Consider the following 18,030-nt stretch of genomic DNA (forward strand, 5'->3'; position numbering starts at 1 on the left):
CTTATAGTTTATCTAATATTTATTTTAGTATTCTTTAGTGTTAACTTTGTCACTGATTTAACGAAAAAATTAGTAGAAGAAATAACAAAAAAAAAATACTTTAAACCACATATTATTAAAGTGAGAAAGTACGAAATCACATAAATGATATTCGAAGTTTTTTCTTAAACTTTTATAATCAAAGTATCACGCCTCTCATAGTTTGAGGATCAAAAGTCTAATTTACCCTATTACTTATTTGGTCTTGATTAATTCTACCCTCCATTAACAGATCCGATATGTGAAAAATCAGACCGGGTGAGTCAAATCTGATTTTTTTTGTTTTTAAATTTTTTTACGAAATATCCTTTGTCAGTCACATACAATAGTCATACTAGATAGTCTGCAGTCCTCTTCCTTTTTGGTCCAAATTATTAGAGAAATTATTGCTTGCAACTGGTGTATCAAGTGCAGCATTTCTAAAACTCAATCATGAATACATTAAAATTAAAATTTAATCCTTTTAACGTTATCATAACTAACATGCATAAGAAATCTGATGCACCTGGTGCATGTTATAATTTTTGCCATCATTGATCCCTCGTCGGAGTCTTCCGCCACTAGCTAGGAAAAATCTGAGTTTTTTTTTTTTCAAATAATTTTTTAAAAAAATCATAATTTGCTAAATAATTCTATCAAAATTTAATTTAGCTAAATAATTCTATTTCATCCAACCCAGTATCAGGGTGAAAGAACAATTAGAAAATAATTAATCGTTCACTATTTTTTTTAATAAAATTTTAAAAAATAATGAATCATTTATCGCCTTTTCATTTAAAAAGAAAGTGGATAACAGTTCATCATTTTTTTCAATTTTCTATATAAAATTCTAACAACACATAAAAATTTTTACAATCAGAAGAATCTTAATAATCTATCTATATAATTCAAATAATCAAATAAAAATTTAAATACTACATACAATCTTAACAATTTCATAAAATTCTCACAACCTATATAAAAACGATAATAATCTATTATGGATATTTTGGACAATCGGCAGGTACCTCATATATTTTTGTAATTACAAAATATATTAAATATTTTTATATTATGTAATTTATGGATTTTAAGACTTCATATTATTTATTGTATATTGTAATATTTTAAACACAAGTTATATTATGATTTTATCTCTCAAAAAGTTATATTATGATTTTAAAAAAAATTATGTATATGTGTATTACTTTTAGAAAATATAGGAGTAAAAAAGGAAAAAAATCTTCTGTGTAACCTCTGTGTCTGTCCGTCGGTGAATATAAATAAAAATATTGACTATTTAAAAATCTATAAATAAAATTTATCTATCTTTACTTAATCCGCAAGTACCAGAATTCATGACCAGGTCCACGTACTAGTGTCCTCACTCCACAGCTGTTGAGTCCAGATAGAGACCTTTACAAAGAATAGTCCAGTCAGAGACTTTTGCGAGAACAGGAACTATGATATGTATAGCAACTCTTTATCCAATCACATCTTCGAAAGTTTACCCAAAACTTCATATTATAACGGGGCAATTTCATGACTACCCTTGTAAAATTTAAAAATATCATAGACACCCTTCAAAATTTTGAAATATCCTCAATGTCTTCTCAAACTTCATAAACTATCATGAATACCCTTCCATCACCCTCTATTTGCTTTTGTAAATTTTTATAAGATAAAATGACTTTTCTACCCCTAATTGTTGGTGAGTAAAAGTGTATGGAGACCCCTCACCTATAGGTCTATTTTAAAATAGATCCCTTCAAGTTTTTTTTTTATTAAGGCCTCTTAAGCTTTTAGTTTTTTTATTAGGTTTTTGCATGTAGTAAACTTTCTTAGCCGAGATATCTCATTCATTAATTTACTAATTTTTTTTAAAAAAATTGGCTAATAAAAATCACTCAATTGTAAAAAGAAAATAAAATTGAGAAGGTGTAAATAAAAAAAATTAAAATTAAAGGGATTGTTCAAATGGCCTATAGGTGAAAAAAATTTTACGCACTTTTATTTTATTGTAGGAAATACATTTTATATGAATGTCAATTGATACTATCAAGAATTTTGGCTATCTAATTTTTTTTTGTGTAATGTATGTAAATTATTATATTTAAATAGAATTAATAAATAATTAGCTCTTGAGGTAATATTGAATACTAATATTGAAGTTATATATTATGATAAACTATATAATTTCATAGCGAAAAAATTAAAAAGGAGCATTTTATATTTAGTAAATTATAAATATTTTATTAAAAATTTTAAAAAGTAAAGTTTAATTAATATACAGTTCAAAATTTAGAACCAATCATTTAAATAACTTTAAATTTTTATACTTTGTTAAATTGATATTAGGGACAAAAATGACATTTAAAAAATAATGGATGATGTTTTTCATGGATTTTCTAACTAAAGAGCATTCATGAGTATTTTCAATATTTAGAGGGATATTGATGATATTTTTAATTTTAGAGGGGCATCTATAATATAATGACCTCCAGAGAGGGTACCGGTGAAATTTTCCCTATTATATATATCCTTCGGTCCTTTATTAGGGGTAATTTTGTGAAACTTTTTGCAGGGGTAGGAAGTTTGCTTACCTTGTGCAACAGTTACACATTATTTATAGCCAGTTAAATATATATATATATTTTAAAATATAATATAAATAGTTTTTAAAAAATTATAATAGAACGGGAGAATCCAGTCAAAAAAGTAGTATAATCAGTTGGAAACATTACATCACATTATGTGACTAATTGGGGGGCAAATGTGCGTGTCTGTATGCCCGCGTGATGGGTGGGCCTACGACCAGAAAAACAAAATTTCTTACGAAAAATAATTGGTTAAAATGTATAGACAATTTTTGAACTTTATTCAAATTTACAATTGATGCTTAAACTTTTTTTTTTATTTGATTTACACTCTCTTTATTTACTAACAATTTAATTCAAGTTATTTATTTGGCGAATTTGAAAATTTTGTTAGAAGCAAAAGATTTTTTTTTTTTTTTTTGAGAACGGTTAGAAGCAAAAAGTCAGTAAAATGGACAGTTAATAAAATACATTCTTGGCTCAACGTTGATTAATTAACATTTTTTAATTATAATAAATAAATACAAAACCAATAAAATTGTGAAGTATAAGTTATTATTCACTGCTCCGCACCCGCTTCCCCGTCTCTCGTTTTCTGGGTACTCGGCTGAAATGGGAAACGGCAGCGAATTCCCCTGCGTCTTCTTCTTCTTCTGCCTTCTCCTCGTGTTCCTCTTTGCTCCTGTTAGCTGTTCCCGGAGCCAACGAAGCTGCGATGCGACCGATTTGAATGCGCTCCAGGGCTTTGTGGAAGGGCTCGAATCGAGTGCTCTTGGGTGGAGCTTTAATGGGTCGTCCTCTTCAAATTGCTGTAATTGGGTTGGGATATCATGTGATTTGGGCTCTGCTCTAGTGAAGAGGGTGATTGGTTTGGATCTGTCCAAGAAGAGTTTAAAGGGCTCCGTCTCTTCTTCTCTGGGCGGATTAGATCAATTGAAGCTGCTCAATCTCTCCTACAATTCCCTTCGTGGACCGGTTCCTGTGGAGCTATTCCATCTCCCCCACTTGGAGCTCCTTGATCTTAGTACGAACAGGTTATCTGGGCTTATCCCTACAGAATCGAACCTATCGTCGATTCAGGTATTCAACATCTCCTTCAATTCATTCAACGGCACGCACCCGATCCTCGCCGGATCGAGCAATCTATCAGTCTACGACGTCAGCTCGAACAGTTTCTCGGGCCCCGTCGATACAGGTATCTGCAATTCCTCTTATTCCATTCAACTCCTTCGGTTCTCCGCAAACATGTTCTCCGGCGACTTCCCCGCCGGCTTCGGGAACTGCAGTTCCCTTTCCGAGCTCTCGCTCGTTGCAAACGGCCTCACCGGAACTTTGCCCGATGATCTCTTTACACTATCCTCGTTAACCAAACTAAACCTCCAGGGGAATTCACTATCTGGTACCGTGAGCAACAAAATTAGAAACCTTTCCAACCTTGTTCATATAGATATTTCCTATAATAACTTCTCCGGGGCGATCCCGGATGTATTTGATAGCTTAAATAAGCTAGAGTTCTTTAGTGCTTCGTACAATGAACTCACTGGGGTTTTGCCCCCTTCTTTGTCTAATTGTTCAAGACTCACTACTATTAGCTTGAGAAATAACTCTCTTAGGGGGGTCATCAATCTTAACTTTACGGCCTTGCCCAAGTTAAAGGCCCTCGACCTTGGATCGAATTTGTTTTCCGGACCCATCCCTCCCGATCTTCCCAGTTGCATGCAAATGACTACCTTAATTCTTGCTAGAAACAATCTTGTCGGCGAAATACCCTCTAGCTTCAAGAACTTCACCTCCCTATCCGATCTCTCGCTCTCCGAAAACAACTTCGCCAACTTATTCTCGGCACTACAAATCCTACAAAACTTGCCCAATCTTACAAACCTTGTGCTCACTAAGAACTTTCGCGGTGGTGAGTTATTGCCGTCTGACGGGATTCAAGGATTCGCTAACACGGAAGTCCTTGTCGTTGCAAATTGTGCTCTTTCGGGTTCTATCCCACCGTGGTTGGTGAATTTGACCAAATTGAAGGTCTTGGACATTTCCTGGAACCATTTAACCGGGACGATCCCTTTATGGTTGGGAAACCTGGATAGTCTCTTTTACTTGGACATATCGAATAATTCGCTCATCGGAGAAATTCCTACTAGTTTAACACTCATGAAGAGCCTCATGTACGGTGACTCATCGCTAGAAAGGACGGCATCACAAGATTTTCCCTTTTTCATCAAGAGAAATTCGAGTGGGAAGGGTCTACAATACAATCAAGTTAGCAGCTTTCCACCGTCGATAATTTTGAGCAACAATAAGCTTGTTGGGTCGATCTTGCCTGGGTTTAACGACCTTGTGAAGCTCCATGCGTTGGATTTGAGTTGGAACAATATCTCGGGAACTATTCCCGATTTGTCGGGCATGTCGAGCTTAGAATCCTTGGATTTATCGCACAACCATCTCATCGGTACCATACCACCATCTTTGACGAGGTTGAATTTTCTTTCTTACTTCAATGTAGGCTTCTCTTACTAACCAAAACAAATAAAAAAGTTTAGTGGGAGAAATTCCTCAGAGAGGCCAGTTTCTTCAACTTTCTCTATAGAAGACTTTCAAGGGAATATCCTCGGCCTATGCGGCATTCACTCCACTCCTTGCCCAAGAAATGCCCCTTCGACTAAAAGAGCAACAACAACCGAACTCATGAGACAATATGGCTATATCTTGGAATGGGATCAGGATTTGTCACCGGACTCTGGGTGTGTACTTATGCTATTATTTCCGAAGGATCGTGGAGGATTGTTTTATTTTCAAATGACTGATAAATTATTCGATGATATATACGTGATGTAGTATTAAGTTGGAGAGGTTGAACAGGGAAAAGAAAATTGGCGGACAAAGACCAATTTCTTGAAGTTGTTTTTTTTTTTTTTTTTTTTTTTTGAGAGATAGGTCATACTATCCGCTTCGTTTATTTTATTTTAGAAATAATTTAGTTGAAATGTGAATCAACTAGATCGAACTTAAAACCTCGGATATCAACTATTAAGATCTTTTGCACTCGCTCTAGGACGGTCGGTATTTCTTGAAGTTGTTATTTGTCTACTTGTCAGTCCTGTGTGTTTGCATGGTGTTTTCTTACTCTACGTTATATTTTATATAATTAATTCAAAACTTGTCTCCCTGCGTACAATGGTAATGTTTTTCCATAGTACTATAATTTCTACTGCATGTGCGGTGGTCCGTGTTGGTTTAAGCATCACCCTTTTCTTATGTTTATTTTCACTTATTATTCTGCTAGCTAATTAATTAATGATTATTATTTATTGTTCAACTGTTTAACATATCCGCTTCGTTTATTTCATTTAGAAATAAACTTAGCTGGAAATGTGAATGAACTAGGATTCGAAATTTGGGACAACGGTACTAACCACCAAATCTTTTACACTTGCTCTAGAGACAGTTGGTCATGAAATTATAACTATTGACTTATAATTTATAATTATATTTAATTTTATGTGAGAAACTATTGTATCATTATAAAATTCATTCTTCGTAACAATAAATATTATAACAATTGATAAAATATTAGTTCTGCAACAAGCAACATCGTTGAAACCATTGCAATAAATTTTATTATATGATTGCCTTCTTACAACAACACAAAACTAATATAATAAAATATATTTATTTATGATATAAATTTTGATTTGAATATAATAATTAGGCCACATTAAGTAAATATTTAAGTTTTGATATTTTATTAAGCTATGATAATATAAATACTAAATATAGCTGGAGTTTCAATTATTTTTTAAAATTTATCTGATCATCCATTGTTGTACATATTGATGTGTCAATTATTCATTTGTGCACTATGAAAACCTAATCGGAGAGGCTAAATACGAGGCAAAGCTTGGACCGCTGCTATAAACGACGATCTCCGAGAAGGATGCGTTTTACCATACTTTTTGTAATATTCTGTGTAATTTAATTTATCATCGATCCATTCAGCTCAAATTTTTAGTAAGTTTAATTACCATATTTAATGACTCTTATCATTTTTAGCGAATTAATTAGTTATACCATCAACAGTTGATTAATAGCGTGCTTATCTGTCTCTCAGAAAAAAAGAAGAAAAAAAAAAAAAGAAAAATAAAAAGAGGCAATAACTTTGATAAAACTACATTGATCAATAGTTAATGGCTATTATATTAATTATAATTTACACACTTTTTTAATTAATTAAGAATAAAAACTTAAATAAAACGGAATTAAAAGTTAAAGGTCAAGCCAAATTGAAAAGACCCGGCCGCGACCTAGAGCGTTCAGACGTGGATTGTGTCAACTTGATCAGGACCAACTAAAGAAATTGAAAACTCAGCCTAGCTTGGTCTCTTGTGACTCGAATTATTAGTGTGGTAAATTGCACTTTTGGTCGTTAGGCTATACGAACGATAACACTTTGGTTCTCAACCTTCAATTTGTTATAATTTTTTTTATAAAAATATTTTATTATTATAATCAAGTCTCAAAATTTAAATCAATAATTAAATATTGATGAATTATGATATAGAAATATACAAAAATATTGTGTATTGACGATTCCATAATAATTAAAATATTATATTTCTTTCACATTAATATTGCTAATATTTATTTAACTATATTAGATTGTGAGAGTTAATTATAATTAATTAAAAAAGTTAAATAACAACTTATAATAAATTAAACTTTTTATGATCAAAGTGTCGCCGCTACATTGTAGTTTGAGGATCTAAATGTAATATGTAATCTACTCTATTATTCATAGGACTTGTTTCAACCCACTATTAACATTACGAGCACTCCGGGGGACGCCAGTCACTCGGCGGACGTATCACAATTTGATTCGAGACTGGAGTATACTAACTTGACCTAACTCTTGTACTAGCTTATATAACTTTATTTCTTTTTATCTTTTATTCTTTTTCCCTATTTTCTCCTTTTGCCGTTTTCGGAGGCGTCGTTGCTTCCACTCTTAATTCATTCCCACTTTAATGAATGAAGCAGTACTTGTACTTTTTTCTCCAAAAAAAAAAAAAACAGTTACGATATCTGATAAATCAGGGAGGCTGAGTCAACTCAGATTTTTTTATTTTTTATTTTTTTTATGAAATATCCCTAGTTAGTCACATTCAAATACATAGTGATATATGGTAGTCTGAGCTCTTTATTTATTAATCATTAGAGAAATATTGCTTGCAACCCGCCTATCCGTGAAAACAAAAGAAAATACACTTGTATATTATTGATATGTATTACCATACCAATTATATTATTTTTTTAAAATTACACGTCATATTCATGATTAATAAAAAATAATTTTATTATATAATATTTTTTTTAACAAAGAATTATTGACTCTTAGATGATTACTATATGTGGACTGTACATATATGAATTTTTTCTATCAGTTGTCGTATTTCTAATCATACCCATTAAAATTAAAATCTAATCTTTTTAATGTTGACTAAAAAGTTTTAAATATTAATTTTTAAATATTAAATATGTGATCAAACAACATAATCTTTTTCCATTTTATGAAATTTCGGGTGACTTTCATGCAAGAGAACAGGTTTTCAAAACTCATGAATTTTACATACAAGTATCTGAGATGTTATAAATTCAGTATACCTGATTTGTTTTGAACATCAGGACAAGTATTACTGATGCTATCAAGACAAGTATTAGCCGTGTGGGATAGCTACTGGGAAGGGATCACGACCTGACTCTTTGAAAGCTCAAAATTTTCGTGGCGGTCTCTATGGTGGACAATCTTGCGTGAAAGAAATAGGTCATTTTCAGAAATCTATCTACTGATGCTATCAATTAGCTCAGCGTATTAGAGTCTTAGTGAAGGTGTGGGCTGAGTTTTGTTAGAGCAGGCGACCTCGGCAATGTTATATTCTTTTTTACCACCTGTCTCACCTTACATCTTAAACTGTTGCTTTCTTTCTTTTTAGTTTTTTTTTATATATCTTTTTGTTCTTGTTTGTTCTTCTTCTTGACTTTTCGCTGTCCTCGAGGCCTTAACTGCTTCACTCTATGTAGCTAAATATTATTTATTACTAATGAATGAAGCAGGTAGCTGCTACTTTTCTCTTTCTCAAAAAAAAAAAAGAAAAAAAGACAAGTATACTGATCTAACTAACAAGCATTAAGCATTCTGATGCAGCGGTCATGTTATAATTTTTGGTATCATTAGATCTCAGAGTCTTCCACCACTTCTGTACCTTCTATTCTCTTTTTTTTGGAGGTTTTTTGTTTCCCCCATAAAATATTTGAAAAATAATATTTCGACCGAAAAATTATTTTTTTTATCAGTGTGAAAATATTTTATGTCATATTAAATACTATATTATTTATGTTTCAATTAATTAAAATATTTTATTTGAGATCAAAATAATAATTTTTAAAAAAAATTATAATGGTGATTATTAAAATAAATAATTGATTAGTTAGAACCGACGAGGTTGTGCAATTGTAATAATTTAGACTTTTTCCGAGCCGATAGCGGCGGTCACTCTCTGTCGAACCTCTTCATTCTAGACAGAGACCTGTACAATAATAGGATTAATGAAAAGGGCGAACAACTCTTCACCTTTTCACATCTTGAATAGCTTACCAAAAATCACTTTTTGTCCATGTCATAGTCTCTTATGGTTAAAGAATGCTAATTCACTCAATTATAAATTTTTTTAAAAAATTTATAAAAATATATTTTAAAAAATTATAATAAATGCGATTCTAATGAGCAATATGATTGATTGAAGACATTATATCACATTTCGTGACTGTTATATCTTAGACTATATATTCGTGCGCTCGATAGGTTGGGCTTATGGAAAAAAAAGAGAGGAGCTATTATGAGTGATAATTGGTTAAAATGTATATGTCCGCCGCGCTTGGTAGGTCGGCTTATGGAAAAGAAAAAGGAGCTACTATGAGGTGATAATTGGTTAAAATATACAACAATCCTTGAACTTTAATCCAATTTAAAATTACTCTCTACCTCTTCCTTTGGAAAATTTGAAATTTTGCTAGAATGAAAGGCTAGTAAAATGAAGGGTGAATAAAATATGTTTATAGCTTAACATTGATTAAACTTTTTTAGATTATAATAAATAAGTATTAAACCAATATAAAAGTAAATTAAAAGTTAGAAATCTGAATAATATTAAAAGTATATTAAAATAACTTAAGCAATTTACTTTTATATATATATTATATATATATATATATATATATATAATCCATTTTAAATCACCTCTTAGCAATATAAATAGATAAACAAAAAGGGATGAGAAAGCAAAAAAGCATCAGGAAAAAAATTTCTCCCTCTAATTTTGTTTAAGAAAAGATAGCATGCATGCTACAATTTTATTTATTTAAAAGGTGAAGTAAACTACAGAATGAAATAGCAGGATCTCAAAGGAAGAGTTAAAAAAAAATTAAAAATAACAATGAAAATAAAAAAAAAATTATCGATCTATTACTGTGAACAATATAACTATATAAGCTCTTCTCCTTCACCACCACCACCACCACCACCACCTCTCCTTTTCCTCCGAAGGCTCCTGGACCAAACCCAAAATCTCAAGTGTGTTTTGCTAATCCTCGGTGCTCTCCCATAAAAGAGCCTCCTTTTACCCACTTCGCTCCCCTCTCCTATTCTGAATACTCGTTGAAATGGGAAACAGGGGACTCCCCTGCTTCTTCTTACTCCTCCTCTTGCTCCTCTTTGCTCCCCTTAGCTGTTCCCAAAGCTGCGACTCGATCGATTTGAATGCGCTCCAGGGCTTTGCGGAAGGGCTCCAATCGAGTGATCTTGGGTGGAGCTTTAATGGGAGGTCTTCTTCTTCAAATTGCTGTACTTGGGTTGGGGTATCCTGTGATTTGGGCTCTGCTCTGGTGAAGAGGGTGATTGGTTTGGATCTCTCCAATAAGAGTTTAAAGGGCTCTGTCTCTTCTTCTCTGGGTGGTTTAGACCAACTGAAGCAGCTCAATCTCTCCAACAATTCCCTTAATGGATCGGTTGCTGTGGAGCTATTCAATCTCCCCCACTTGGAGCTCCTCGATCTTAGTATGAACATGTTATCTGGGCTTATGCCTGCAGAATCGAACCTCCCCTCGATTCGGGTACTCAACCTTTCTGTAAATTTGTTTACCGGCAAGCACCTGATCCTCGCCGGATCGAGCAATCTATCAGCCTACGACGTCAGCGCGAATAGCTTCTCGGGCTCCGTCGATACAGGTATCTGCAATTCCTCTGATTCCGTTCAACTCCTTCGGTTCTCAGCAAACATGTTCTCCGGCAACTTCCCCGCCGGCTTCGGGAACTGCCGTTCCCTTTCCGAGCTCTCGCTCGATACAAACGGCCTCACCGGAACTTTGCCTGATGATCTCTTTACACTATCTTCAGTAACCCAACTAAACCTTCAGGAAAATGCACTATCTGGTACCGTGAGCAACAAAATGAGAAACCTTTCCAACCTTGTTCATATAGATATTTCCAATAATAACTTTTCCGGGGCGATCCCGGATGTATTTGATAGCCTAAATGAGCTAGAGTTCTTTAGTGCTTCATCCAATGAACTCATTGGAGGTATACCCCCTTCTTTGTCTAATTGTTCAAGACTCACTACCATCAGCTTGGGAAATAACTCTCTTGGGGGGACCATCGATCTTAACTTTACCGCCTTGCCCAAGTTAAACACACTCAACCTCGGGGCGAATTTGTTTTCCGGTCCTATCCCTTCTGATCTTCCAAATTGCACGCAAATGATGACCTTAATTCTTGATAGGAACAATCTTGTTGGTGAAATACCCTCCAGCTTCAAGAACTTCACCTCCCTGTCCGGTCTCTTTCTCGCAAGTAACAACTTCTCCAACTTATCCTCGGCACTACAAATCCTGCAACACTTGCCCAATCTTACAAACCTTGTACTCACAAAGAGTTTTCTAGGTGGTGAGTCAATGCCGTCAGAAGGAATTCAAGGATTCGCCAACATGGAGGTCCTTATCCTTGCGATTTGTTCTCTTTCGGGTTCTATCCCGTCATGGTTGGCGAATCTGACCAAATTGAAGCTCTTGGACATTTCCTGGAACTATTTAACGGGCACAATCCCTGTATGGTTGGGAAATCTCGACAATCTCTTTTACCTGGACATCTCAAATAATTCGCTCACCGGAGAAATTCCTACAAGCTTAGCGCTTATGAAGAGTCTCATGTACAGTAACTCATCGCAAGAAAGCGTGGCGTCACAATATTATCCCTTCCTCATAGGTAGAAATTTCAGTGGAAAGATGCTACTATACAATCGATTTAGCAGCTTTCCACCATCGATAATTTTGAGCAATAATAAGCTTGTTGGGTCGATCTTGGCCGGGTTTAATGGCCTTGCGAACCTCCATGTGTTGGATTTGAGTTTCAACGATATCTCAGGGACTATACCCAATTTGGCGGGCATGTCAAACTTAGAAAGCTTGGATTTGTCGCACAATCATCTCACCGGTATCATACCACTCTCTTTAACTAGGTTGAATTTTCTTTCCAGCTTCAGTGTAGCATATAACAACTTAACCGGGCAGATTCCAACGGGAGGCCAATTTGATACGTTTAATGATCCATCAATTTACATGGGTAATTATTATCTTTGTGGACCTCCGACTAAAAACATCTGTTCCAAAGAAAAAACAAACTCTTCTGCTAAAGCAGAAGGAAACTATGAAACTGAAACAACTTGGTCATATTTTGGAATGGGACTCGGATTCGCCGTTGGATTATGGGGTGTGTGCGGACTCCTAATATTCAAAAAGTCTTGGAGTGATGCTTATTTTCAGATGATTAATAAGTTATTCGATAAAATATATGTGATAATAGCAGTAAATATGCGAAGGTTGAATAGACGAGTATGTGGATGATGAAGACCATATTCTTCAAGTTATTAGTTTTCGAGTTTGTAAATTATTCCTGTTGTATGGTGTTTCTTATTTTTATGTTGCATGGGATTTCTCATTGTAAATTCACAACTTATATCCTACGTGTAATGTTTCGTTTAGTACTAATGTCTACTACTACATGCGCAGTTATCACTTGAGGAAGTGGGCATGTATGGCATAACCATTGTACCTTTTCTCTTTTGTTTTTGATAAAAAAGTTTAGAAATTATCTAAACTAGTATAGAACCCGCGCTTCGCTGCGGTTGACGATTGAAGGGCGGTGAACGATTAATTTTATATCATAATTAAGTAAAATTATAATAAAACGGTTAAGTAGAAAAATAAAACAAAAAAATTTATAGTTAAAAAAAAGTAAACAAAAAAAGATTTATCTAAATATCGTGTTTTTTTTTTTGCCAATATAAGAAGAAAAATATATGTCCCAAAAGAAATTGTAAAGCATATAATCATTTCTATTTAATAAAAAGAGATTCACCTAGATATTGTAAAAATTCATATTCCTCATGTTTTTGAATATAAATGCTATTCATATTCATCATGTTTTTGAATCTTATCCCCTTTATCTATTGCCACCCTGTAAATATAAATGCTATTTCTTTCCCTTTACCTGTAAAATAAATTCGAATTCGAATCAGATTCGCGTCAGGTTTGGATTCGGAGTCGGGTCGGGAACAGTCAAAATTCATATTCATCATGTTTTTATTTTTGATATCTATATTCGAAATCATATTAATTTAGCATCGAATAAATTCGTTTCATTCAAAATTCTAATTTAGATTTAAATAAAATTTTAACTATCCGTACCAATTGCCATCCCTATTGAAAGATGGGCATCAACTCAGCAGTGGTTGACGGATAAAAACAGAGAAAGATCCGAGCAGTGCAAGAACGAAAAAAGAAATGGCGCGGGGTGCAGGCGGCCGCGTGCACGGCACGGCCGCCGGCTCTGGGACGGGCTCCGGCGCTGGCGCCGCGGAGCGCAGGCGACGGCGCGGGAACATGAAAAAAAAGAAGAAGAAGCAATATTAAAAAAAAACGATACAAATAATTAAATAAAAATCCCTATTAGCACTTTAGCTGTGCCATAGAGAAGCTAGGAGGAGGAGTTATGAGTGTAGAAGAAGGTACCCTTAACTTTAATTTTTTATTTGACACTTTTTTTTAACTTCACTGTTTAATTGAGTTTTTATAATTAAGTGAGTTGGAAGATTTTCTTAAATTGTAAAGCTTAATTAGCTATCAATAGTTGGTTCATCCTCTCCGAACCCTCCTCCTCCGCCGCGCGCCGACGGACTTCGCGGACAGCGCCATCGGCCCTCCTCAGGAGTCGGCGCCGGCATCGATCAGCTCGCCGATCTCTTCACGCCGGAGGCGGGACACGCGCGCGTGAAGGGGGGCGTATCGGGGGTGATCGAACAACTCGTGATCTACCCTCCCGGAGATTCTCTCTTCCTTACTGTGCCCAGCACGTGTGTCGTGAGCGCCGCTCCCTTCTCCACGAACTCCTTCACCTCCTCGCGTCCGATCCCCCAACATGCGTTCGCCAAGCAGCCCGAAAATCAAAATCTAGAATGGCGAAGGCGTTCTGCGCAGGCGAAACCAGGAAGAGGGGAAGGGCTACGTAAGCATCCCAACCATCGGTAGGGGTCCGCGACGCGTGACGCCCGTGGTTAGTCGTCGGGTGTATCGAGCCGCCGGGAGCGCCTCCGCGGCGAGGAGTATGGACCCATGCGGCGGCGAGGGGCGGCCCAATGCTTTTACCTCTGCAGTATTTTTTGACCATATGCATGAGGAGATCGCGAAGGCCGAGGCGAAGGGGGTGGGCGATCGTGTGTACTTCTTGGAGTAGCTGGAGGGCTGATGGAGCGGGTCGGTACGGCTCGGCGCGCTGCTGGCGAAAGGTGGCGGGCGGGCGCGGGCGAAGGCGAGGCCATGGCGCGCTGCGCGAGGCTGGAGGAGCACAAGGGTCACGGGGGCTCCGCCGTGCTGGCTCAAGCTCATCGAGATGGCACGTGGATGGTGAAGGGCCGCGGCCAAGGACGATCACCATCAGGTACGGATCAGAGACCGCGCGGGCCGCAGTGTTGCCAAGCCATTCTCGTCGCCATCGTTCCCGCGAGTGGCGCTCGCCAAGTGTTTGATGAAATGCCCGGTGAATTTAGTTGCTGTGCAATTTTGAAATCGTCGCAAAAACGAACTGGTGACGCAGGGCCGCGCCGCTGCGTTCTCGCCGCTCGTCCCAAGCGCCGCCGGACGCTGCTGCGACCACCCGACGCCGCTCGACACCACTCCGACGCACCAACGCCAACCGAGCTGCGCGCGCCCGCACCCACGTTCCGCCGCCGACGGCGCTGCGACACCTACCCGACCCCAACGCCAACCGAGCTGCGCCGGCGCCCTACCACGTCCGCCGCCGAGTCCGCTCGAACACCACCCGACCCAACGCAACCGAGCTGCGCTGCGCCCACACGCCGCTGCATAGCCGCCGAACCGCGGTCGCCATACCCGTCTGTTGTGTCGTTTCGACGCCGATAAACTCGCCATCAGCCGTGTTAACCCGGAGCCTTCGCAGCGAGGTGCAAGCGATAGACGCTAGAGCGAGAGAAGAGAGAGCAGATAGAGAATAGAGGAGATAGGGATGGGCTGAAGGGAGAAGGAGAGGGAGATAAGGTGGGGTTGAGGAGAGAGAGAGAGAGAGAGGAGACGGAGAAGAGAGAGAGACTGAGGGAGGGTTTACAAGCTGTATTTTTTTTTCTTTTTTTTTCTTCTTTTTTTGCTTTGGCCGCAGCCCACTGCTTCAATGCAGCCCACGTGGATTGGGATGCCTCTGGCCTCGCCACGTGCTGTCGACGGAACCGTGCAATAGATATTTTCAAAACGTCTCCTCAGATTATCCAAATCTCGCAGCATATTCCCATAAACCTTTTCATATATTTCGCCATAAAAGAGCCTGGTCAAACCTTCGAAAGGAGAGCAAGGAGCCATTTGGATTCTTTCCTTATTGGTGGCGCAAGGTGAGGTAACGCATCAGAACTTGCTGGCACGTCAGCTTTCAAAACTGTCAAATTTATGTATTTTTGTAAGTATAAATTATTCTTAGTCAAACTAATTGCAACTGTTTAAAATTTGAATTTACTATTCAACCTCTAATCTATAATGATATTGAGTCGTTCAACCTATTTTGACACTTCAAATTTTGAATATTTTATTTATATTTATTAGATTTAGTTTTAATATATCATCTAATTCACGCAATTATCCTATTCATATAAAGATCAGTTTAAGCTAAAGACGAGCTTAATAAGTGATCAGAGCCTCTCTCAACCTTGTTCGATTTCAAGGCTTTAATTTTTGAGCTGGTTACGTCAGCTATTTTAAAAATTTCTCCGGTTTGGTAATTGGTTTGGAAAATGTCGAAGTCATTTAACTTCTTACTTTCAATCCTACCACAGATGGCCGACCAATATTTACTGCAACTTTGAAACGGACTTTAGTGAAAATAATATCCTTTTCTGTGCCCATTCAACTTTTTTTAAACTATACTGGTGCCAAAAGTAAAATGTTCAAGTTTATGAATTTTATTGTAAACAAATGTTGTACGATCGTATTATCTAGATTTGATGTTTGATTATCTATGCGCTTGTGATTGTCATTAAAACCATTGGATATTGTCAAACGGACTTGGAACTTTAATTCTTTTTTCACAGGCATTTAAGCCCAAGCATGGTCGCAAGCGAACTGGTTTGGAACGGATTAGAACCGCTTCAACTAAGGCCACTACAAGGAAAATAGTTGATGATAGAAATATGTAAAAATATACTTTTTTTTTTATTAACTATACAGAACTTTATTTAATCGCATCTTACTTGCCATAATATCCAATGAGATATTATTTGTAAAACAAGAATAGACTATTCGTGGTAGCTGTATTTTACAACATAATCTCCCGACACCCAATTGGCGTTACCAGCACGGACAACGTCTTTATTTATTTTGTGCGATTTAAAAACTAATTTGTGTTTCTGGGTTATTTTCAAACATTTGTGCACGTTTGACTCGAGTCTCTCCACGTTCCTAAACTTTGCCAGCATTGTTCTTGCATACAAACGGGATTGACTCTGGGATCTTCTCTCTTTTTGTTTGTTTTTCTTGTTTTATTTTTCTCAAAACAATTTTGTATTTTTTATTATTTAACTTTTTTTTAGCGAGAAGGTAGGATGCTACCCCGCTTCATTCATTGCAGATGATGAACTGGGCTTACCACAGAATAGAGCAGTACGTGGGCTCAGGAAAACAAGAAAAAGCAAAAAGTAAACAAGAAATTCTTCTAACGGTGTCAACTAATCTGCAAGAGAAGATACCACACGTTCACCAACTGAGTAGACTTATAGAGCGCTAAAACAAGAATCAGGAGTCTGATTTTTCTATAAGATCGCAATCGTTTATAATCTTCCAAATGATCCAACCAAACAAGCTACCAGTTTAGGGCAAGGTGATTACGCGGAGTCTGTACTCCTTTTCTCTTCTCCCACCTATCCCAACGCGAAAGCAGTCGTCTCCCAAGTCCCACATCCTGAATACCCTTCGCGCACCCGTCAGCCAAAAAGGAATTTGAAGAATATGCTACAGCATATCTTAGTGTAGATTTGGGTCTCTTCTGTTCTTTAAGTTATACCTGCTTTTTCGTTAGTATGCTACAAATTTTTCGAAATATATTTTTAGTATACTTTATTGCTAGGCTCGATGATAATGTTAGCGCGCCCACAAGAGTTGTAAATTATTATGATGTTCTTAAATCATGTTTTGGATGAAAATTGATTTCTTCTACTTCATATAATTACTTTATCCTAATTTAGATCTGCTGCATAATATAACATAACTTCTCATTACAAAATCTTCCTTTCGATCTTTGCATAGCTTTAAAAAAGTGAAATTCTTCTTTACCCTTGACAATTAGCCTTTTTAGCTAACCAAATCAAAGATGGATGCGAATGTGAATTCTAATTTTTAATTTAGCTATATGGGTTATTAATAAGTTTTTCTTTACATAAAATAATTACAATTATAAATTTGATAAATTGTCAATAACGTTTAAATAACTCAATCTTATTTTCCTACAATCACAAAATTGATAAAAAAATAAGGTTAAGGAATGTAAAATATAACAAAGCGGGTACCCGAGGCCCGTCTAGGAGGTCACAGTGGTAAAGGGTTTTTGGTGGGGCTGTGTATCCGACGACGCCAAGTTCAAATCCTAGTTGATTCAATATTCCAGTTAAAATTTATTCTAAAGATAAATAAATAAGGCGGATAAGTCATGACTATCTTCTCTCTTAAAAAAAAAAGCTAAATAAGAAAATAAATGAAGAGGGGATATTTTTAATGGCCTGTAGTTAAGAAGTAGCAACTTTCTCTCTTCCCC

General features: G+C 36.4%; 1 protein-coding gene and 1 pseudogene across 1 annotated transcript; both read left to right on the top strand.

The window, feature by feature from the left end:
* The first annotated feature begins 3,208 nt into the window (after window positions 1-3,208).
* LOC109703900 lies at window positions 3,209-5,517 on the top strand (annotated as a pseudogene).
* A 4,711-nt stretch (window positions 5,518-10,228) lies between these two features.
* On the top strand, window positions 10,229-12,681 carry LOC109703902 (phytosulfokine receptor 1-like). Its single transcript, XM_020224636.1, has 2 exons — window positions 10,229-11,520; window positions 11,611-12,681. Exons 1-2 carry the CDS (start codon window positions 10,335-10,337, stop codon window positions 12,567-12,569), a joined length of 2,145 nt encoding a protein of 714 aa, XP_020080225.1. The 5' UTR covers window positions 10,229-10,334; the 3' UTR covers window positions 12,570-12,681.
* The last annotated feature ends 5,349 nt before the right edge of the window (window positions 12,682-18,030 follow it).

The sequence above is a fragment of the Ananas comosus genome, unplaced genomic scaffold (assembly GCF_001540865.1).
Source record: "Ananas comosus cultivar F153 unplaced genomic scaffold, ASM154086v1, whole genome shotgun sequence".
NCBI lineage: Eukaryota > Viridiplantae > Streptophyta > Magnoliopsida > Poales > Bromeliaceae > Ananas > Ananas comosus.

Excerpts from the sequence above, each read along its gene's own strand:
- LOC109703902 (XM_020224636.1), top strand. The coding sequence starts at position 10,335 with ATGGGAAACAGGGGACTCCCCTGCTTCTTCTTACTCCTCCTCTTGCTC. Across the intron at positions 11,521-11,610 it reads GTCCGGTCTCTTTCTCGCAA|GTGGTGAGTCAATGCCGTCA; the intron begins GTAACAACTTCT and ends AGAGTTTTCTAG.